The sequence below is a fragment of the Salmo salar genome, chromosome 11 (genome assembly GCF_965601325.2).
Source record: "Salmo salar chromosome 11, fSalSal1, whole genome shotgun sequence".
Classification (NCBI taxonomy): Eukaryota; Metazoa; Chordata; class Actinopteri; order Salmoniformes; family Salmonidae; genus Salmo; species Salmo salar.
This window is the reverse complement of record NC_138301.1, coordinates 80,828,295-80,847,441: the sequence shown is the minus strand read 5'-3', so window position 1 is coordinate 80,847,441 and position 19,147 is coordinate 80,828,295. Positions and strand designations below refer to the sequence as shown.

The 19,147-nt window shown below is 41.7% G+C and overlaps 2 protein-coding genes across 4 annotated transcripts in view; one reads left to right on the top strand and one right to left on the bottom strand.

Annotated features, from left to right (window-relative positions):
• Window positions 1-3,333, bottom strand: part of tnpo1 (transportin 1) — a 67,294-nt gene extending 63,961 nt beyond the window's left edge. For 2 of the 3 annotated variants that reach the window (XR_006757623.2, XM_045689856.2), the window contains exons 1-2: window positions 2,872-3,333; window positions 1,632-1,707 (exon numbers count right to left, since the gene is read on the bottom strand). Coding sequence is in view for 2 of the 3 variants with exons in the window: in XM_045689856.2 (XP_045545812.1) it covers window positions 1,632-1,707; window positions 2,872-2,976 (181 nt within the window). In the remaining variant the exon portion in view is untranslated. The remainder of the gene's footprint in view (window positions 1-1,631; window positions 1,708-2,871) is intronic. The other variant, XM_014128059.3, reaches the window with a different exon arrangement.
• A 7,066-nt stretch (window positions 3,334-10,399) lies between these two features.
• On the top strand, window positions 10,400-18,946 carry LOC106562938 (MOB kinase activator 1B). The gene is made up of 6 exons (XM_014128058.3): window positions 10,400-10,762; window positions 11,599-11,765; window positions 12,502-12,595; window positions 12,696-12,829; window positions 12,968-13,131; window positions 14,168-18,946. The coding sequence occupies exons 1-6, from the start codon at window positions 10,749-10,751 to the stop codon at window positions 14,243-14,245; spliced, it is 651 nt and encodes a 216-aa protein (XP_013983533.1). The 5' UTR covers window positions 10,400-10,748; the 3' UTR covers window positions 14,246-18,946.
• The last annotated feature ends 201 nt before the right edge of the window (window positions 18,947-19,147 follow it).

Here is a 19,147-nt window from a genome sequence, read left to right as displayed (position 1 = left end):
AAGATCCCTCAGGGGACAATCCGCCACCTCATCAGGAGCATGCCCAAGCATTGTAGTGGAGGCCACACACACTACTGAGCCTCATTTTTACTTGTTTTAAGGACATTACATCAAAGTTGGATCAGCCTGTAGTGTGGTTTTCCACTTTAATTTTGAGTGTGACTCCAAATCCAGACCTCCATGGGTTGATAAATTGGATTTCCATTGATTATTTGTGTGATTTTGTTGTGAGCACATTCAACTATGTAAAGAAAAAACTACTTAATAAGATTATTTTATTCATTCAGATCTAGGATGTGTTATTTTAGTGTTCCCTTTATTTTTTTGAGCAGTGTACAATGCTCTTAGTTTTGGTAAGCTCTGTATACCGGTAGCAAAACCCACTGGTTGATACTTATTTATAAAACCCTCTTAGGCCTCACTCCCCCTATCTGAGATATCTACTGCAGCCCTCATCCTCCATACAACACCCGTTCTGCCAGTCACATTCTGTTAAAGGTCCTCAAAGCACACACATCCCTGGGTCGCTCCTCTTTTCAGTTCGCTGCAGCTAGTGACTGGAACGAGCTGCAACAAACACTCAAACTGGACAGTTCTCAATCTCTTCATCCAAAAACTAAATCATGGACACTCTTACTGACAGTTGTGGGTGCTTTGCGTGATGCATTGTTGTCTCTACCTTCTTGTCCTTTGTGCTGTTGTCTGTGCCCAATAATGTTTGTACCCTGTTTTGTGTTGCTACCATGTTGTGTTGTCATGTGTTGCTGCCTTGCTATGTTGACGTCTTAGGTTTTTCTTTATGTAGTGTTGTCTCTTGTCGTGATGTGCGTTCTGTCCTGTATTTATATTTTTATACATTTTTTTAAATCCCAGCCTCTGTCCCCGCAGGAGGCCGTCATTGTAAATAAGAATTTGTTAACTGACTTGCGTAGTTAAATAAAATAAAGTAGTTTTAGAGATGTTGAGGATCAGTTTATTACTGGCCACCAATTCCTAAACAGACTGCAACTCTAAGGGTTTCAGTGACTTCATTAACTGTGGTCACACACACACACACACACACACACACACACACACACACACACACACACACACACACACACACACACACACACACACACACACACACACACACCACACACACACACACACACACACACACACACACACACACACACACACACACACACACACACACACACACACACACACACACGCAGAGAGAGAGTTGCAGTCTGTTTAGGAATGGGTGGCCAGTAATAAATGCATATATATGGTTGAATCAGCAGCATACATGAGCACATGTACATACATGAGCACACATGCTTTGTTTAATGCCAGTGGCAGGTCATAAAGACAGACACCAGCCGTGGGGTTCTCCTCCAGGGTTCGCCACTCTTAGAACAGACAGACATGCAGCCCCCGTCACTAGACTAGGTGGTCAGAACATCAGCCCGTCTGTAACCTCGTCCCCAGGCTAATTTGCTAGCAGAGAGGGCTGGTTGGTGGACGAGATAAGCCTGTGACTGCCAGCAACCATTCTGTAGCCTACAGTTGTCTTTTGTGCCAATAAGTAGTAAAACAAAACAAATAGGAGATGGAGAATGAGAGTGGAGGGGTAAATATCTTACCTTCTGATTTCAACTTTGTGAGCACGAATATCAAGTAGTTGTTGAAGTCTGGGTAATGGTTGAGCTGTTCCAGTCTCTTTAGAGAATATGGTTAAGGAAAGAGCCAACATTGGGCACACAACCATAGAAGTAGACATGCAGTGTGTGCTGTATACACAAAAACAAGCTGTTTGTAAAGTTTGATGTTAAATAGCAATTAGTGTTAAATGGTTTTTAGAGGGCATCAATGGACACCACGAATAACAAATCAGAAATCAGTCACAGTTATCATAGGATGTTCAACAGGCTGATGCTGTGGAGTCTGAGCACATATAGTCAAATAGAAGCACTTGGCAATTCAACACCACCAATCAGTAAGAACTCTACTCTGCATACATGGAGAGTAGAGTATGCAGAGTTACATACATGGACAATATTGCATCACTCAAACACTACACTAAGTAGGTAACCTATAAAGACGTTACAATAGAACGTCTTGCCCGTTATTGAATGCACACACCAACGTTCATGATTCGAATGCACCTTGATACTGTAACACCTGTATTGTATGATGATGACAATGTGACAAGAAGGCTCGTATACATAATCACTGCCACGAGCGGGTGGCTGGCTGAAAAGTCACGTTCCTAAACTCACAGGTTCAACAAGATGTCAGGACAGAAGATTAAACCAAAATGAGAACGTTGTTTTCAGCTTTCTTTCCCCTTTCTGACATCATTGTATGACGGGAGAGAATCGAAACCATACTGGGGGAGACAGGGGGATGACTCGTTCTAAACGCAGGCTTGCAGTTTCTTTGTTGCATTTAAGCCCAAAGGGTCGGCAATCGCTAGTAACTACACTGTACCCGCTAACGTTACATTATTTCAACAACACTAACGTTACTCGGAGATCAAAGGATTTGAGACTATACGAAAACTAAACTATCATTTGGGAAAACATTTGTTTAAGACTACTTGATTAACTAATGACTGATGGCTACTGCATGACACCCCATTTATAACATTCCCATCATAGTATGTGGCTGACTCAATAGAAAAGTATATTTGTAACATTGTAGGTAGCTAACTACATGCAGTATACTATCCGCTAGCCCTGTACAGAACAGAAGCCTAGCGCCTGCCCTACCCGCGTGTCATGTTTGCCAAGCCAAGCTAACCACACAAACTACCACAGAAACACCTCGAATACACCATCAATGAGGTCCAAACTTTCATGTTTAGACGAGAGCGAAGGATACTTGCTGGACGGATCTTTGAGTGGACGTATCGGGAGACTGGGACTCTTTCAAAAGCTGTAGAATTTGCTGAAGTCCTTGGTCGTCTGGTTTCCACTCGCACTCCATCTTGGTTTGCTGCAATGAGATGAAAGGGAGAATGCAAAACTGGGAACACACGCTGTAAATTAACGTTGTCTTTTTCACAGTTGAAGAGAAGCCATTAGCTAAGCGGTGTGACTTTTATATATTATAGTGTCAGCTTCCCGATATATCGTAGGCTTTCTTCCTCAAATGCTACTGTGTAATTTATTGACATGGGGCTGTCAGCAAGCAGGAACATTCCGTTTTCGCAACAAGCTAACGTTACTCATGTGGATTCATGGCGCATTTATGATCCAACTGTGCTGTGAAGTCTGCGAGGTCCTATTGCTCCTCCTATTTTTTCACTCTGACCAAGATTGGTTCAATTGGGGCCAAAGCCGCGTGAAGTATGGGTACTGAGGGTGCTGCAGCACCTGCTGAAAAATCAGAATACATACATTTTTGTATGTTTTAAAAAATAAAAATACAACAACAGGGGGCGCTGGTGAACAGGAACTCGTGAAGACGTGTTTTCTCTGTGCTGTCCAGGGCAAACAATTTACTATTAATACTTGACCAACACCTTCCGATCCTTGTTAATTTTGTAACATTCAATTAGGAATCAAACTCAATTCACAAATTTGGCAATTTATTCTGACATTTTTGCCCTTTTCATCGTAAAATGTCAAAACAACAGCCACAAGTTTTAGCAGGCCTCTACTAAAGGCCGGTGTTACCGGACACTGACACGGATTCTGATCCCCCTGACCTAGCTAAGGTAATGGCGGTTATCATTAAGTCTGAACAGATGGTGCTGGCTAAGGTGGAGTCACTATCCACTGACCTTTCCGCACAAATAGCCACTCTCGCCACTGAGGTCAACACAAAGATCGACTCCGTTAAAGAAGACTTGGCGAAACAGGACATACGTCTGAATAGCCTGGAAGGCGACGCAAATACTTACTTGTCAGTAAGAGCATCCACTTACAAAGTGGTGACACTGGAAGAGCAAGTCACCCGGCTATCATCAGATGTCGTCAAACTTACTTCCAAGGTCGAGACCATCAAGAACAGATAGCGCCGGGGGAACGGTCGCATTTTCGGCGTGAGAGAGGGACTCGAGACCATAGGCGGATTGCGGCCTGTCCTGTTCATAGCTAAACTGCTACAGGAAATTCTAGGCCTCCATTACGCCCCACCCTTGACCGTGCGTACAGAAGCTTACAGTCCGCACCTAACAATGGGGAGCCGCCCGGACCCATCGTAGTCAAATTCGACTACCTTCAGGAGAAGGAGGCTGTTGTCCGTAAGGCATCATGAGCGGCTCCCATCACCCATGACGGCCAGAATATTCATATTTACCCTGACTACACAGAGCAGGCATGAAGAAGAGGTCCGCCTTCAATGACGTGAGGGGGCTCCTACATTGCTTTCTGGACACCAAGTTCGGCATTCTCTACCCAGCAGTAGATGATGCCGATAAAAGTGGAGATAGGGTGTCGAAGAAGATTGGTGTCAAGTGCAAACAGAGTGAGTCGTGCACCGAGTTCTGGAGATGAAATGGAAGTGAATGAGGGTGAGGGTGAGTTAAATGAGGTGGAAGGTGTGGTGAAGAGCTCAGAGCCCAAGCATGGCACCGGTGGATATGATAAAGAAGAATCTGGTCCAGTAGGAGTGACATTTTGGGAGAAAGTGGATTGTTGCATTTTGGTGGATCCATTTGTGCTTTCAGGGTAGTTGGGAAAAGAGTTGGGTGCAGTTGAATCAGTGAAGGTAACCTCTAGTGGACTTGTGATATTTGTTTGTGTTTTGTTCTAATCAGAGGGAGCATGCGCTCCGTGTCACACAACTTGGGTCAAGATCTGTTTCTTGCTTTGCTCTGAGAAACAGGGCACCATTGAAGAGTAATTTCTGGGGTAGCGTTAAGTGTGAAGGTGGAGCAATTGAAGTTGAATATTCCTGGTGTTTGTGATGCCTGCGGTTTAGTGCGACGCAGACCCGGTGGTGAGTATGGTGAAACAGAGGAGTCACTGTCAGTCCTTCTGAGTTTTGGGTCTTTACCCGACAAGGCAATGTTAGGATTCATCAGTTATCCTTTTAGAGCTTTTGTGGCTAATCTGTTTCTGGTGCAACATTTATGGTAATGTCGCAGCAGTCTGTAGGAGGGAGATTCCAAGATGTGGGAAGTGTGCAGGAAGGCGTGGGATAGAGGATTGTGTCGTTTTTGGTGGATAAAGTTGTGTAGGGGTGCACATGTTGCTGGGGATATGAAGTAGAGTAGAGTCAGAGTAGTGGAGAAGGTATCATATGCTGTGGCAGTCAAGAAAGTAGAGGAGGATGGGTCAAGGGTGAAGGATTCTGAGAGGATCCCTGTGAATAGTAGATCTGTGCCAGCATAGAGACATAGGCCAATGAGTGATAAACTCAGCAAAAAAGAAACGTCCTCTCACTGTCAACTGTGTTTATTTTCAGCAAACTTAACATGTGTAAATATTTGTATGAACATAAGATTCAAAAACTGAGACATAAACTGAACAAGTTCCACAGACATGTGACTGACAGAAATGGAATTACGTGTCCCTGAACAGGGGGACACGTAATTTACGTAGTTTCTAGCTGCAGACTAGTAATTCGTGTCCTCTAGAATTTCTCACTTATTCTGTAGTGAATCGATAGTCTCAGAGATTAACCATTTCCAGCCGTGTAGCCAATGCTCCACGTGGTATAGTCTTGTCCTTTGGTAGAGTTGTAGTTTAATCCACTTCACACACCAGCGTCACCCGGCATGTTTTTGTCTTAGAAATTCAACCATTTGCAACCTTAGCTTACATCGCGGTTTGCGTGGTCTGGTGTGAATTTCATCAGGAGTCGGTTTTATACGTTTCAGTAGAAAAGGGCGGTCCATGATGCCTAATGTGATGTCTGGCCTCACGGGGGTGTGGCCACTGACTAGTTCATCTTTGTATGAAAATCCATACTCTCATTTAGAAGGTTAATATCACATGATATCTCTTCACAAATAGTTTCATGTTTAATCACATACTTTTCACAATTTAGATGTAAACCTGACAGCTGGGAAATGTACACTTTAAGAGAAACTGTTATGTGTGTTTCCTGTCCTTCATGAGATCACCAAATGAAACACACTCATCATAACTGTACCTTAAGCGTCCACGGACCATTCCGACATTCTCAAAAGTAGAAATGATTTAATTCTCCTATTTTGGGGATTTAAGAGCTTTCTCTCTGTGCTTTCTCCCTATCTTTCTGCATGACCAGCGGGAGAGTGTCTCTGCCAGGAATTTATGACCTGAGATAACAAAACCTGGGTTTAGGAGAGAGAGAGAGGGGGGGGGGGGGGCACGTTCTACACCCAGAAAGGGCCACATCATGACAGTGCTTAGGGTCATTGTCCTGTTGGAAGGTGAACCTTCGACCCCATTCTGAGGTCCTGAGCGCTCTGGAGCAGGTTTTCATCAAGGATCTCTCTGTACTTTGCTCCGTTCATCTTTGACTTGATCCTGACTAGTCTCCCAGTCCCTGCCACTGAAAAACATCCCCAAAGCATGATGCTGCCACTACCATGCTTCACCGTAGGGATGATGCCAAGTTTCCTCCAGACGTGATGCTTGGCATTAAGGCCAAAGAGTTCAATCTTGGTTTCATCAGACCAGAGAAATGGTCTGAGAGTCTGTTAGGTACCTTTTGGCAAACTCCAAGCGAGCTGTCATGTGCCTTTTACTGAGGAGTGGCTTCCGTCTGGTTACTCTACCATGAAGGCCTGATTGGTGGAGTGCTGCAGAGATGGTTGTCCTTCTGGAAGGTTATCCCATCTTCACAGAGGAACTCTAGAGCTCTGTCAGAGTGAGCATCGGGTTCTTGGTCACCTCCCTGACCAAGGCTCTTTTCACCCGATTGTTCAGTTTGGCCGGGCGGCCAGCTCTAGGAAGAGTCTTGGTGGTTCCAAACTTCTTCCATTTAAGAATGATGGAGGCCACTGTGTTCTTGGGGACCTTCAATGCTGCAGAATTTCTTTTGTACCTTTCCTCGACACAATGCTGTCTTGGAGCTCTACGGACAATTCCTTTGACCTCATGGCTTGGTTTTTGCTCTGACATGCACTGTCAACTGTGGGACCTTATATAGACTGTTGTGTGCATTCCCGAATCATGTCCAATCAATTGAATTTACCACAGGTGGACTCCAATGAAGTTGTAGAAACATCTCAAAGATGATCAATGGAAACAGGATTCATCTGATCTCAATTTCGAGTCTCATAGCAAAATGTTTTTTTTTTTAAAGTAATACATTTGCAAACATTTATAAAAACCTGTTTTTGCTTTGTCATTATGGGGTATTGTGTGTAGATTGACGAGGAAAACATTTAATTTATACATTTTACAATAAGTTTGTAACGTAACAAGATGTGTAAAAAGTCAAGGGGTGTGAATACTTTCCAAATGTGTGTGTATATACAGTGGGGAGAACAAGTATTTGATACACTGCCGATTTCCCTACTTACAAAGCATGTAGAGGTCTGTAATTTTTATCATAGGTACACTTCAACTGTGAGAGACAGAATCTAAAATCCAGAAAATCACATTGTATGATTTTTAAGTAAATAATTTGCATTTTATTGCATGACTTAAGTATTTGGTACAGAAACCTTTGTTTGCAATTACAGAGGTCATACGTTTGCTGTAGTTCTTGACCAGGTTTACACACTGCAGAAGGGATTTTGGCCCACTCCTCCATACAGACATTCTCCAGATCCTTGAGGTTTCGGGGCTTTCGCTGTGCAATACGGACTTTCAGCTCCCTCCAAAGATTTTCTATTGGGTTCAGGTCTGGAGACTGGCTAGGCAACTCCAGGACCTTGATGCTTCTTACGGAGCCACTCCTTAGTTGCCCTGGCTCAAGGCGGTGACCCGATCCTGTAGGTTCATGCTCTACAACATTCGCAGAGTACGACCCTGCCTCACACAGGAAGCGGCGCAGGTCCTAATCCAGGCACTTGTCATCTCCCGTCTGGATTACTGCAACTCGTTGTTGGCTGGGCTCTCTGCTTGTGCCATTAAACCCCTACAACTCATCCAGAACGCCGCAGCCCGTCTGGTGTTCAACCTTCCCAAGTTCTCTCACGTCACCCCGCTCCTCCGCTCTCTCCACTGGCTTCCAGTCGAAGCTCGCATCCGCTACAAGACCATGGTGCTTGCCTACGGAGCTGTGAGGGGAACGGCACCTCCGTACCTTCAGGCTCTGATCAGGCCCTACACCCAAACAAGGGCACTGCATTCATCCACCTCTGGCCTGCTCGCCTCCCTACCTCTGAGGAAGCACAGTTCCCGCTCAGCCCAGTCAAAACTGTTCGCTGCTCTGGCACCCCAATGGTGGAACAAGCTCCCTCACGACGCCAGGACAGCGGAGTCAATCACCACCTTCCGGAGACACCTGAAACCCCACCTCTTTAAGGAATACCTGGGATAGGATAAAGTAATCCTTCTAACCCCCCCTTAAAAGGTTTAGATGCACTATTGTAAAGTGGTTGTTCCACTGGATATTATAAGGTGAATGCACCAATTTGTAAGTCGCTCTGGATAAGAGCGTCTGCTAAATGACTTAAATGTAAATGTAAATGTCTGGCTGTGTGTTTCGGGTCGTTGTCATGCTGGAAGACCCAGCCACGACCCATCTTCAATGCTCTTACTGAGGGAAGGAGGTTGTTGGCCAAGACCTCGCAATACATGGCCCCATCCATCCTCCCCTCAATACGGTGCAGTCGTCCTGTCCCCTTTGCAGAAAAGCATCCCCAAAGAATGATGTTTCCACCTCAATGCTTCATGGTTGGGATGGTGTTCTTGGGGTTGTACTCATCCTTCTTCTTCCTCCAAACACGGCAAGTGGAGTTTAGACCAAAAAGCTCTATTTTTGGTCTAAACATGACCTTCTCCCATTCCTCCTCTGGATCATCCAGATGGTCATTGGGAAACTTCAGACGGGCCTGGACATGCGCTGGCTTGAGCAGGGGGACCTTGCGTGCCCTGCAGGATTTTAATCTATGACGGCGTAGTGTGTTACTAATGGTTTTCTTTGAGACTGTGGTCCCAGCTCTCTTCAGGTCATTGACCAGGTCCATTTTCTAATAATTGCGCCAACAGTTGTTGCCTTCTCACCAAGCTGCTTGCCTATTGTACTGTAGCCCATCCCAGCCTTGTGCAGGTCTACAGTTTTATCCCTGATGTCCTTACACAGCTCTCTGGTCTTGACCATTGTGGAGAGGTTGGAGTCTGTTTGATTGAGTGTGTGGACAGGTGTCTTTTATACAGGTAACGAGTTCAAACAGGTGCAGTTAATACAGGTAATGAGTGGAGAACGGAGGGCTTCTTAAAGAAAAACTAACAGGTCTTTGAGAGCCTGAATTCTTACTGGTTGGTAGGTGATCAAATACTTATGTCATGCAATAAAATGTTAATTAATTACTTAAAAATCATACAATGTGATTTTCTGGATTTTTGTTTTAGATTCCGTCTCTCACAGTTGAAGTGTACCTATGATAAAAAATTACAGACCTCTACATGCTTTGTAAGTAGGAAAACCTGCAAAATCGGCAGTGTACATATATATATATATATATATATATATATATATATATATATATATATATATAGTTCAGTTGGTCGGGGCGGTAATGCAAAATATTGGATGCCAACCGTCGTTGAAGAAGAAGTTAATGGTTTTAACTATGAACATCTCATCCGCTACTGGTTGGACAGGTGTAGTGTTTGTTACGCAAGATGGAGGAGAGTCGTGTCTCGTCAGAGATCGCATTTATTTTGGGAGATTAATATGACCTTTTCATTGAAGACAGGAGAAACATATTGTTTCAGCTGATAATAAAACATGTCTCGTTTAGTTACTTTTGCTTCAACTTATTTCTAACTTTCTAGCAAGTCACGCTTAGAGCAGGTAGCTAGCTAATTTAGCCAAAAACTAGGCTATACTGTAGCTACTCTCACCTAATAATTATCATCACAATAACTAAAACGGGAGGTAACAGTCACAACGTATTGGCTTATTAGCCAATGTGTATTATTTAACATACTATTAATGGAGGATAGCTATTGTGATTGGTAAAGGGATTGCAAAAATATGACCAATAGGAGTCCATATTGAAATATGTAAACACCTTCATTTTTCAATCTGTAAAACCCATGATGGCAATGGACCAAAAAAAATAAGGAAAAAAAAGTAAGGTAAAGGCCTATCTCAATTGAATCACTTGTTCTAGTGCTAAATACTGTTGGTGATTCTAACATAAAGTTGAGAGCACCAGTTTTACCAATGAAAAACGATTTAACCATATTTAAATACACTTTGATTCAACACTGCTCTCTGCTGGTCCTAGTAGAGTACTATGAAAACGTTAATGTGATTCTATCGCGAGATTTCATTTCCAAGTAGGGCTCGTTGAAGAGAGCTGTAAATAAGTGTGCTGAGCAGATTGCCAGATCTCACAGAAATGTTACTCAATCAACCAGATAAGTAAACGTTTAGGGCGGTCGAATGTATATTACCGTGACTAGGTAGCTAGATGTTGCAGAGCTCGCTGATGCAAAGCTACATTTTAGTGGTAGGACGAAGTTTTGTTTCAGGCCAGGGGCCGCTTTAAGCAGTCTGTGAAATTTGGACTAGTTTGACAAGCCACGGCACTGGCACTGTGCTGATACTGACTGGACTGGAATCATTTGTTTTGACTTCATCTCTCTCCACAACGGCCTAGCGAAAGCTCCTCTTGTATAACGTTAAAGAAGATAAACATGAGCTTTCTATTGTGAGTATTCGTCTGCCTCTTATTTTGATGTGCTTGTTCAATGTGCCTGCCTTTTCAAGTTAGTGTTACCATTTCCACCGTTGTTTGCTATGTTAACGTTAGGTAGCTAAGCTAACACATAGTTAACTCGTTTAAGTTAACTAGCTAGCTGGCTAACAACATGTAAAACCAGGCTAGCTAGCTGACTGTCTGCAGAGTGTAACTAGCTAAGCTGTTGGTTGGTTAGGTAACTAGCGCTAGGTCTATAACGTTAGCTGAGCGCTGCCTTGTATAAATTGCTAATTTACAATGTCTAGATTAACTAGTTAGTCTAGCTAGCCAAGGTTAGCTATTATAAATATTATATATTGCTAGCTAACTAGGTAGCAACTTACCCAAATGTACTATTTCTCTCTGTAGTGTATTTAAACCATTAGCAATTTTGTGGCATTAATTTAACTAGCAAGATGCAACTACATAGGCCTTAGTTATTAGCTGGCCATGTCCATCTAGCTTGCTAAAAAGAGAAGTCGTTTTACATTCAGTGTTGTCTCTTTTCCATTTACATAACTTTGTCAAACACTGGAATGAGAAATTTAGATAGCTAAATTGTTAGCTCAGTTGCTAGTTAGCTGACTGTATCAAAGAGCACTTTGGCTGTTACTATTTAATAAGAGGGTGTGCGGTCAGCTTTTGTTATTGTTGAAATCAGATTATATGCTCTTTCCTATTCCATATCAATTTATTTCAGTCAAATAAATGAGTAGCCTACTGTATCACTCCCTACTTCACTTATCTCCCATTATGAGACACACACGATCCAACTCATTGTCTTTCCATTCTAATTTCTCACACAGTGGCAATCGGTCTTCCAAGACCTTCAAGCCCAAGAAGAACATCCCAGAGGGATCTCACCAGTATGAGCTGTTGAAACATGCAGAGGCTACACTGGGCAGTGGGAACTTACGCATGGCTGTCATGCTGCCTGATGGGGAAGACTTGAACGAGTGGGTGGCTGTCAACAGTAAGGAACAAGTCTGCTTCTCTATCCAATAAACACCACTAACATAGTAGGCCTAAAAAACAACTTTGACTGTTAAACAGAGCTCATCATCCACTCCTGTTGGTGCTTTGTTTGCTGTCTCTGGTCTTCCACCAAGACCAACGACTCGTCCGGCGCATATCTCACATCCTCTGGCGCACACACACACATTCTCTCTTACACACACAAACAGATGACCTCTGTCAGTCAGTGGACCGACTAGTTAGGTTTCTGCTGTGAGATTAGCAAATAGAGAACCAGGCTACGCTAACATCATTAAGACAGAGTTCAATCTATGACAAAATAATTTCTGAGTTGTTCCTCCTCATGTTTCAATATAGAATGGGAGGATGGTTTGACAGGTGGAACTTTAAGAACATTGCTCATTTACTGACTTCAGTGTGTATTAGATGAGACGGTATTTGTTTTCATGTGTGTTTGAGAGGAATGCATGGGAGTCTAGCTATTTGGGGACCCTGAGCGAGATTTCATTTGCAGTAGACTGCGCATAGGGAGAGGTGACTGGATGGGTGGAGAAATGTGAGAATGCCTTTGTGCCCTTTATGTCTGCCAACACACTAATTAGATCTGAGATCACACACTAGCACTTTTATTTTCGTCAATATGAATGTTGTCTGTAGGATATAAAATTCTCTGAATATCAGCTAACATGTCCCACATGATGCCACATGTCCTTGTTATTTCTTTATTTCCACAGCTGTAGATTTCTTCAACCAGATCAACATGCTCTATGGTACCATAACAGACTTCTGCACTGAAGAGAGCTGTCCTGTCATGTCTGCTGGGCCCAAGTAAGTGTGGGTGTGGTTGTGTAGGTACGTGCATGTGCTTGCATGCTTTTTTTTTCATGTCATAATGATAATTGCCATTCATGAAACTTCTCTTCTGTAGATATGAGTATCATTGGGCAGATGGAACCAACATCAAAAAGCCGATCAAATGCTCAGCTCCCAAGTACATTGATTACCTAATGACCTGGGTGCAGGACCAGCTCGATGACGAGACACTCTTCCCATCTAAGATAGGTATGAGTTCATGTCTGTCATGTTTTGCCATTACCATGTCTTTCACATTGCATTTCTAGTAAAGTGACACCATAATTTATCAGAATACCTCGTCTCTGTTATATCTGTACACTTTGTACCCTTGTCTTTGCCCTCAAGGTGTCCCGTTCAAGCGGAACTTCATGTCTGTGGCTAAGACCATCCTGAAGCGCCTGTTCAGGGTCTACGCCCACATCTACCACCAGCACTTTGACTCTGTGATGCAGCTGCAGGAGGAGGCCCACCTAAACACCTCCTTCAAACACTTCATCTTCTTCGTTCAGGTACTGGACTGGAGCCCACTATCAATGTAGCCTGGTTCCCAAGTCTATTTCAGTACTGGAACCCACCTCCATGAACGTCACAGGAATGAATAGGCCTAAAATGTCTTGGTAATTGCAGTGGTGGAAAAAGTACCCAATTGTCATATTTGAGTAAAAATAAAGATGCCTTAATAGAAAATGACTCAAATGAAAGTCACCCAGTAAAATACTACTGGAGTAAAAGTCTAAAAGTATTTGGGTTTTAAATATACTTAAGTATCAAAAGTAAATGTAATTGCTATAATTCACTTACGTATCAAAAGGACAAGTGTAAATCATCTCAAATTCCTTTATATTAATCAAAGCAGACAGCCACATTTTCAAGTTTATTTTTATGGACAGCCACGGGCACGCTCCAACTCTCAGACATAATTTACAAATGAGGCATGTGTTTCGTGAGTCTGCCAGATCAGAGGCATTAGTGATGACCAGGGATGTTCTCTTGATACGTGTGTGAATTGGACCATTTTCCTGTCCTGCTAAGCATTCAAAATGTAATGAGTACTTCAGCAAAAATGCATGGAGTAAAAAGTACATTATTTTCTTTAGGAATGTAGTGAAGTAAAAGTTGTCAAAAATATGAATAGTAAAGTACAGATACACCAAGAAAATGACTTAATTAGTACTTTAAAATATTTATAATTAAGTACTTTACCCGACTGGGTAATTGTATAGTGCTGGCAAGGCTACGCTAAAAGATAAAGATGTAAATACCTGGTTCCCAGTCAAGCATATCTTCTTTAGCAAGCTCATTTTGATGTTGACTCAAACAAAGTTGCAACCAGGCTATCCTCAAGAGTATGCCACCAAGAACTGGAGGCCATGACCCTTTGAGTAGGACTGAGATGTTATCTTTATAACGATGAATTGGGTTTAAATAGTGCTTTTCCAGATGCTCAAAGTGCTTTGCAATGGTAAGGGGTAACTCACCTTATCCACCACCAATCTGTAGCAATCGCCTGCTTTAACCCAAGTTTTCTCTTTTTGTCTTTTTCAGGAGTTTAACTTGATTGACAGGAAAGAGCTGGTCCCACTACAGGATTTGATTGAGAAGCTGACCACCAAGGACAGATAAACCCAGGCTGACTGATCATTTTAACTCTGCGATAGTCTACTATTATTTTTGCACAGATACCACTTCTGCCCTGCCCTGGCCTATATTTATACAGCATACGCTAACGTTGCGAACTTGTTCTCTAGAAAGCCAGGTAAGTAAGGAAGAGTCTTGCACTGTTATAGGCACTAGGGTAATACTATGGGGGAGTTCTATACTACTGTCTGAGCCGGTATGTGCTCTATAGTTGGATGTACTCTATGGTTTTAATTTGGACGGATCCCTAAAACTGAAATAACTATATATTGACATCCTCTGTTTGTTGTATATTTACAGTATCAGTCAAAAGTTTGGACACACCTACTCATTCAAGGGTTTTTCTTTGTTTTTACTATTTTCTACATTGTATAATAATAGTGAAGACATCAACTATGAAATAACTCATGGAATCATGTAGCAACCAAAAAAGTGTTAAACAAATCAAAATATATTTAATTTGAGATTCTTCAAAATAGTCACCCTTTGCCTTGATGACAGCTTTGCACACTCTTGGCAGTCTCTCAACCAACTTCATGAGGTTGTCACCTGGAATGCATTTCAATTCATAGGTTTGCCTTGTTAAAAGTTAATTGGTGGAATTTCTTTACTTATTGCGTTTGAGCCAATCAGTTGTGTTGTGACACGGTAGGGGTGGTATACAGAATATAGTCCTATTTGGTAAAAGACCATGTCCATAGTATGGCAAGAACAGCTCAAATAAGCAGAGAAACGACAGTCTATCATTACTTTAAGACATGAAGGTCAATCAATCCGGAAAATTTGAAGAAACTTTCAAAGTTCTTGAAGTGCAGTCGCAAAAACCAAGTGCTATGATGAAACTAGCTCCATTGAGGACCGCCACAGGAAAGGAAGACCCAGAGTTATCTCTGCTGCAGAGGATAAGTTCATTAGAGTTACCAGCCTCAGAAATTGCAGCCCAAATAAATGTTTCAGAGTTTAAGTAACAGACACATCTCAACATCAACTGTTCAGAGGAGACTGGTCGAATTGCTGCAAAGAAACCACTACTAAAGGACACCAATAAGAGTAGGTGAACGGATGATCTCCGCATGTGTGGTTCCCGCCGTGAAGTATTGAGGAGGAGGTGTGATGGTGTGGGGGTGCTTTTCTGTCAACACTGATTTATTTAGAATTCAAGGCACACTTAACCAGCATGGCTACCGCAGCATTCTGCAGCGATACGCCTTCTCATCTGGTTTGCGCGTAGTGGGACGATCATTTGTTTTTCAACAGTACAATGACCCAAAACACACTTCCAGGCTGTGTAAAGGCTATTTGACCAAGTAGGAGAGTGATGGAGTGCTGCATCAGATGACCTGGCCTCCACAAGCACCCGACCTCAACCCAATTGACATGGTTTGGGATGAGTTGGACCGCAGAGTGAAGGAAAAGCAGCCAACAAGTGCTCAGCATATGTGGGTATTCCTTCAAGACTGTTGGAAAATCATTCCTCATGAAGCTGGTTGAGAGAATGCCAAGAGTGTGCAAAGCTGTCAAGGCAAAGGGTGGCTACTTTGAACAATCTCAAATATAAAATATACTTTAGTTTAACACTTTTTGTTGTTGTTGTGGTTACTACATGATTCCATATGTTTTTTCATAGTTTTGATGTCTTCTATTCTACAATGTAGAATATAGTACAAATAAAGAAAAGCCCTGGAATGAGTAGGTGTCAACTTTTGACTGGAACTGTATATTAACATTTATCATCTGCTCATATTGAAGTTCACCACTACAGATTGCACATTTTTAACAGCGGGTATAAAAGTTCAAGGGACTACATAAGTATTTGAGCATATTGGTCACATTGTGATTTGCCTCAAAACATATGGTCATTTTGTAAAAGTCTGTTTTCAATACAATACTGGTAATCCAGTAAATTGCCAAAGCTTTATTTGATGGGCCACATACAGTATACAAGTAAAATATTGTCTTTGAGATCAAGAGTGCCATATTTATAGCCTGGTTTCTCATGTTCTCCCCATAGAATGTTCTGGCTAATAAGCCATCAAATGAAATATAACAGCACATTCAGTGCTATATGCTTCTGTTTCAATAGTGTGATGATTCCCTATGCCTTTTGTAAGGTCTGAGTAATGTATTGCTGTGCTGCAGACTGCTGAGGGATGGAATCCATAATGAAAATGTTTACTATGCAATAAGTCATGCCACTCTTCAAAGTTTCAATGATTACTAGTTTCCATTCACCCAGATGGGAACAAATGCTTTTCTTTACGTGTGTTATTCATAGTTAGTGGTGTTACTTTAAAGTGGTAGATGTTGGGACTGAGACGTTGCTTTTGGATGACTTCAATATAGATCGACTACAGTATGCAGTAAGACATGAAAGCAATGGAATGCTTTGTTAAAATGCCATTTTATCCTGACTTCTTTTCAGGAAGATTTGATATGGAGATATAACTAACTTCTGTTCAGAAATCCACACTGTAAATACAACAATGAGGCCAGAAATTTGCTGTGATATCATATTTTGGTAGCCGGCATGGACTGGAAGTTGTAGGTCTATTAAAGAATTTAGAATGTTATTAGGTCTCTTTTAGAGGTTGTTTCTTCTCCTCTTTCTACCATGTCATAGTCCCTTCTTCCTTATCATTGCATTTAATTTGTTTACTTAGATTTATAGCTTTAGAAAATTACAACTTAATGTGATTGTGTTGATCATAAGGTGGTAAAGCAACAAAGCCATCTGCCATGCTTCTCTGGGAACATTGCAGCAGAATTTGATCCCCTGTCTATACTCTTCCTTCAGAAAGTATTCATACCCCCTGACTTATTCCACATTTTGTTGTTACATCCTGAATTCAAAATTGATTAAAAAATAAATAAATACTAATTCTCACCCATCTACACACAATACCCCATAATGAAACAATTTTTTGCAAATTAAATATCTCATTTACGTAAGTATTCACACCCCAGAGGCAATCATTTGTAGAAGCACCTTTGGTAATGATTACAGCTGTGAGTCTTTCTGGGTAAGTGCTTTCCACACCTGGATTGTGCAACATTTGCCCATTTTTATTATTTTTTAAAATTATTCAAGGTCTGTCAAATTGGTTTTTAATCATTGCCAGTCAACCACTTTCAGGTCTTGCCATATTTTATTCCATTTAGATTTAAGTCTGCCACTTAAGAACATTCAATGTCATCTTGGTAAGCAACTCCAGTGTAGATTTGGCTTTGTGTTTTAGGTTATTGTCCTGCTGAAAGGTCATATTTTTATTTTATTTAACTAGGCAAGTTAAGAAAACATTCTTATTTACATTGATGGCCTACCCAAACCCTAACGTCGCTGGGCCAATTGTGTGCCGCCCTATGGGACTCCCAATCACGGCCGGTTGTGATACAGCCTGGAATCGAACCAGGGTCTGTAGTGACGCCTCTAGCACTGAGATACAGTGCCTTAGACTGCTGCACCACTCGGGAGCCCTCTCCCAGTGTCTGGTCAAAAGCAGACTGAACCAGGTTTGCCTCTAGGGTTTTGCCTGTGCTTAGCTCCATTCTGTTTTTATTTTTTTTTATCCTGAAAAACTCTCCAGTCCTTAACGATTACAAGTATACCCATAGCATGATGCAGCCACCACTATCCTTGAAAATATGGAGAGTGGTACTCAGTAATGTGTTGTATTGGATTTGCCCCAAACATAACACTTTGTATTCAGGACAAAAAGTTGAATTGCTTTGCCACATTTTTGGCAGTATTACTTTAGCGCCTCGTAAACAGGATGCATGTTTTGGAATATTTATCTTTACAGGCTTCCTTTTCACTCTGTCTGTTGTTACTCCACAATACGAACCTAACTATGTTGTTGATCCATCCTCAGTTTTTTTTTTTTTCTCCCTATCTCAGCCATTAAACGCTCTGTTTTAAAGTCATCATTGGTCTCATGGTGAAATCCCTGAGTGGTTTCCTACCTCTCCGGCAGCTGAGTTAGGAAGAGTGCCTGTATTCTGTAGTGACTGGGTGTATTGATACACCATCCAAAGTGTAATTAATAACTTCACCATGCTCAAAGGGCTATTCAATGGTTCTTTTTTTTTTTTTTTTTTTAAATAGCCATCTACCAATAGGTGCCCTTTGCGGTGCATTGGAAAACCTCCCTGGTCTTTGTGGTTGAATCTGTCTTTGAAATTCACTGCTTGACTGAGGGACCTTACAGGTAATTGTATGCATGTGGTACAGAGAAGAGGTAGTCATTCAAAAATCATGTTAAACACTTATTGCACACAGAGTCCATGCAACTTATGTGATTTGTTAGGCACATTTTTACTCCTGAACTTATTTAGGCTTGCCATAACAAAGGCGTTGAATACTTATTGACTCAAGACAATAAGTATTCAACTTCTCATTTGTAAAATTTCGAAAAACATATTTCCACTTTAACATTAAGGGGCATTGTGTGTAGGCCAGTGAAACAGCATTTCAATTTAATCCTTTTTAAATTTAGGCTGTAACAACAAAATGTGGGAAAAGTCAAGGGGTGTAAATACTTTCTGAAGGCACTGTATATTCCCCTTACTGTAATATTTAATCTTTTGATAAATTAGTTGTAAATAATGAATTTGATTAGGGTGTTGAAAGTTACTGAACTGTAATATACTGAATGCTGTTTATAAGGCAAATAAAGGTGTTTGATCAGATTGCCTAGTTTGTCTCACTTTTGTGGAAAATAAAGTAGACTTATAGCATAATGTATTTTGTGGTGATCAGATCATATGTGTTGAAAAGATGCTGTATAGGGATATTGTAACCAGTATATACACACAAACTGGAAAAAGGTAGGTGGATCTACAGTATCACCCACACCCGAGATGGGTGAGGCTTTACAGACACGCCTGGTG

Excerpts from the sequence above, each read along its gene's own strand:
- LOC106562938 (XM_014128058.3), top strand. Across the intron at positions 12,830-12,967 it reads ACTCTTCCCATCTAAGATAG|GTGTCCCGTTCAAGCGGAAC; the intron begins GTATGAGTTCAT and ends TTTGCCCTCAAG. Across the intron at positions 13,132-14,167 it reads ACTTCATCTTCTTCGTTCAG|GAGTTTAACTTGATTGACAG; the intron begins GTACTGGACTGG and ends TGTCTTTTTCAG.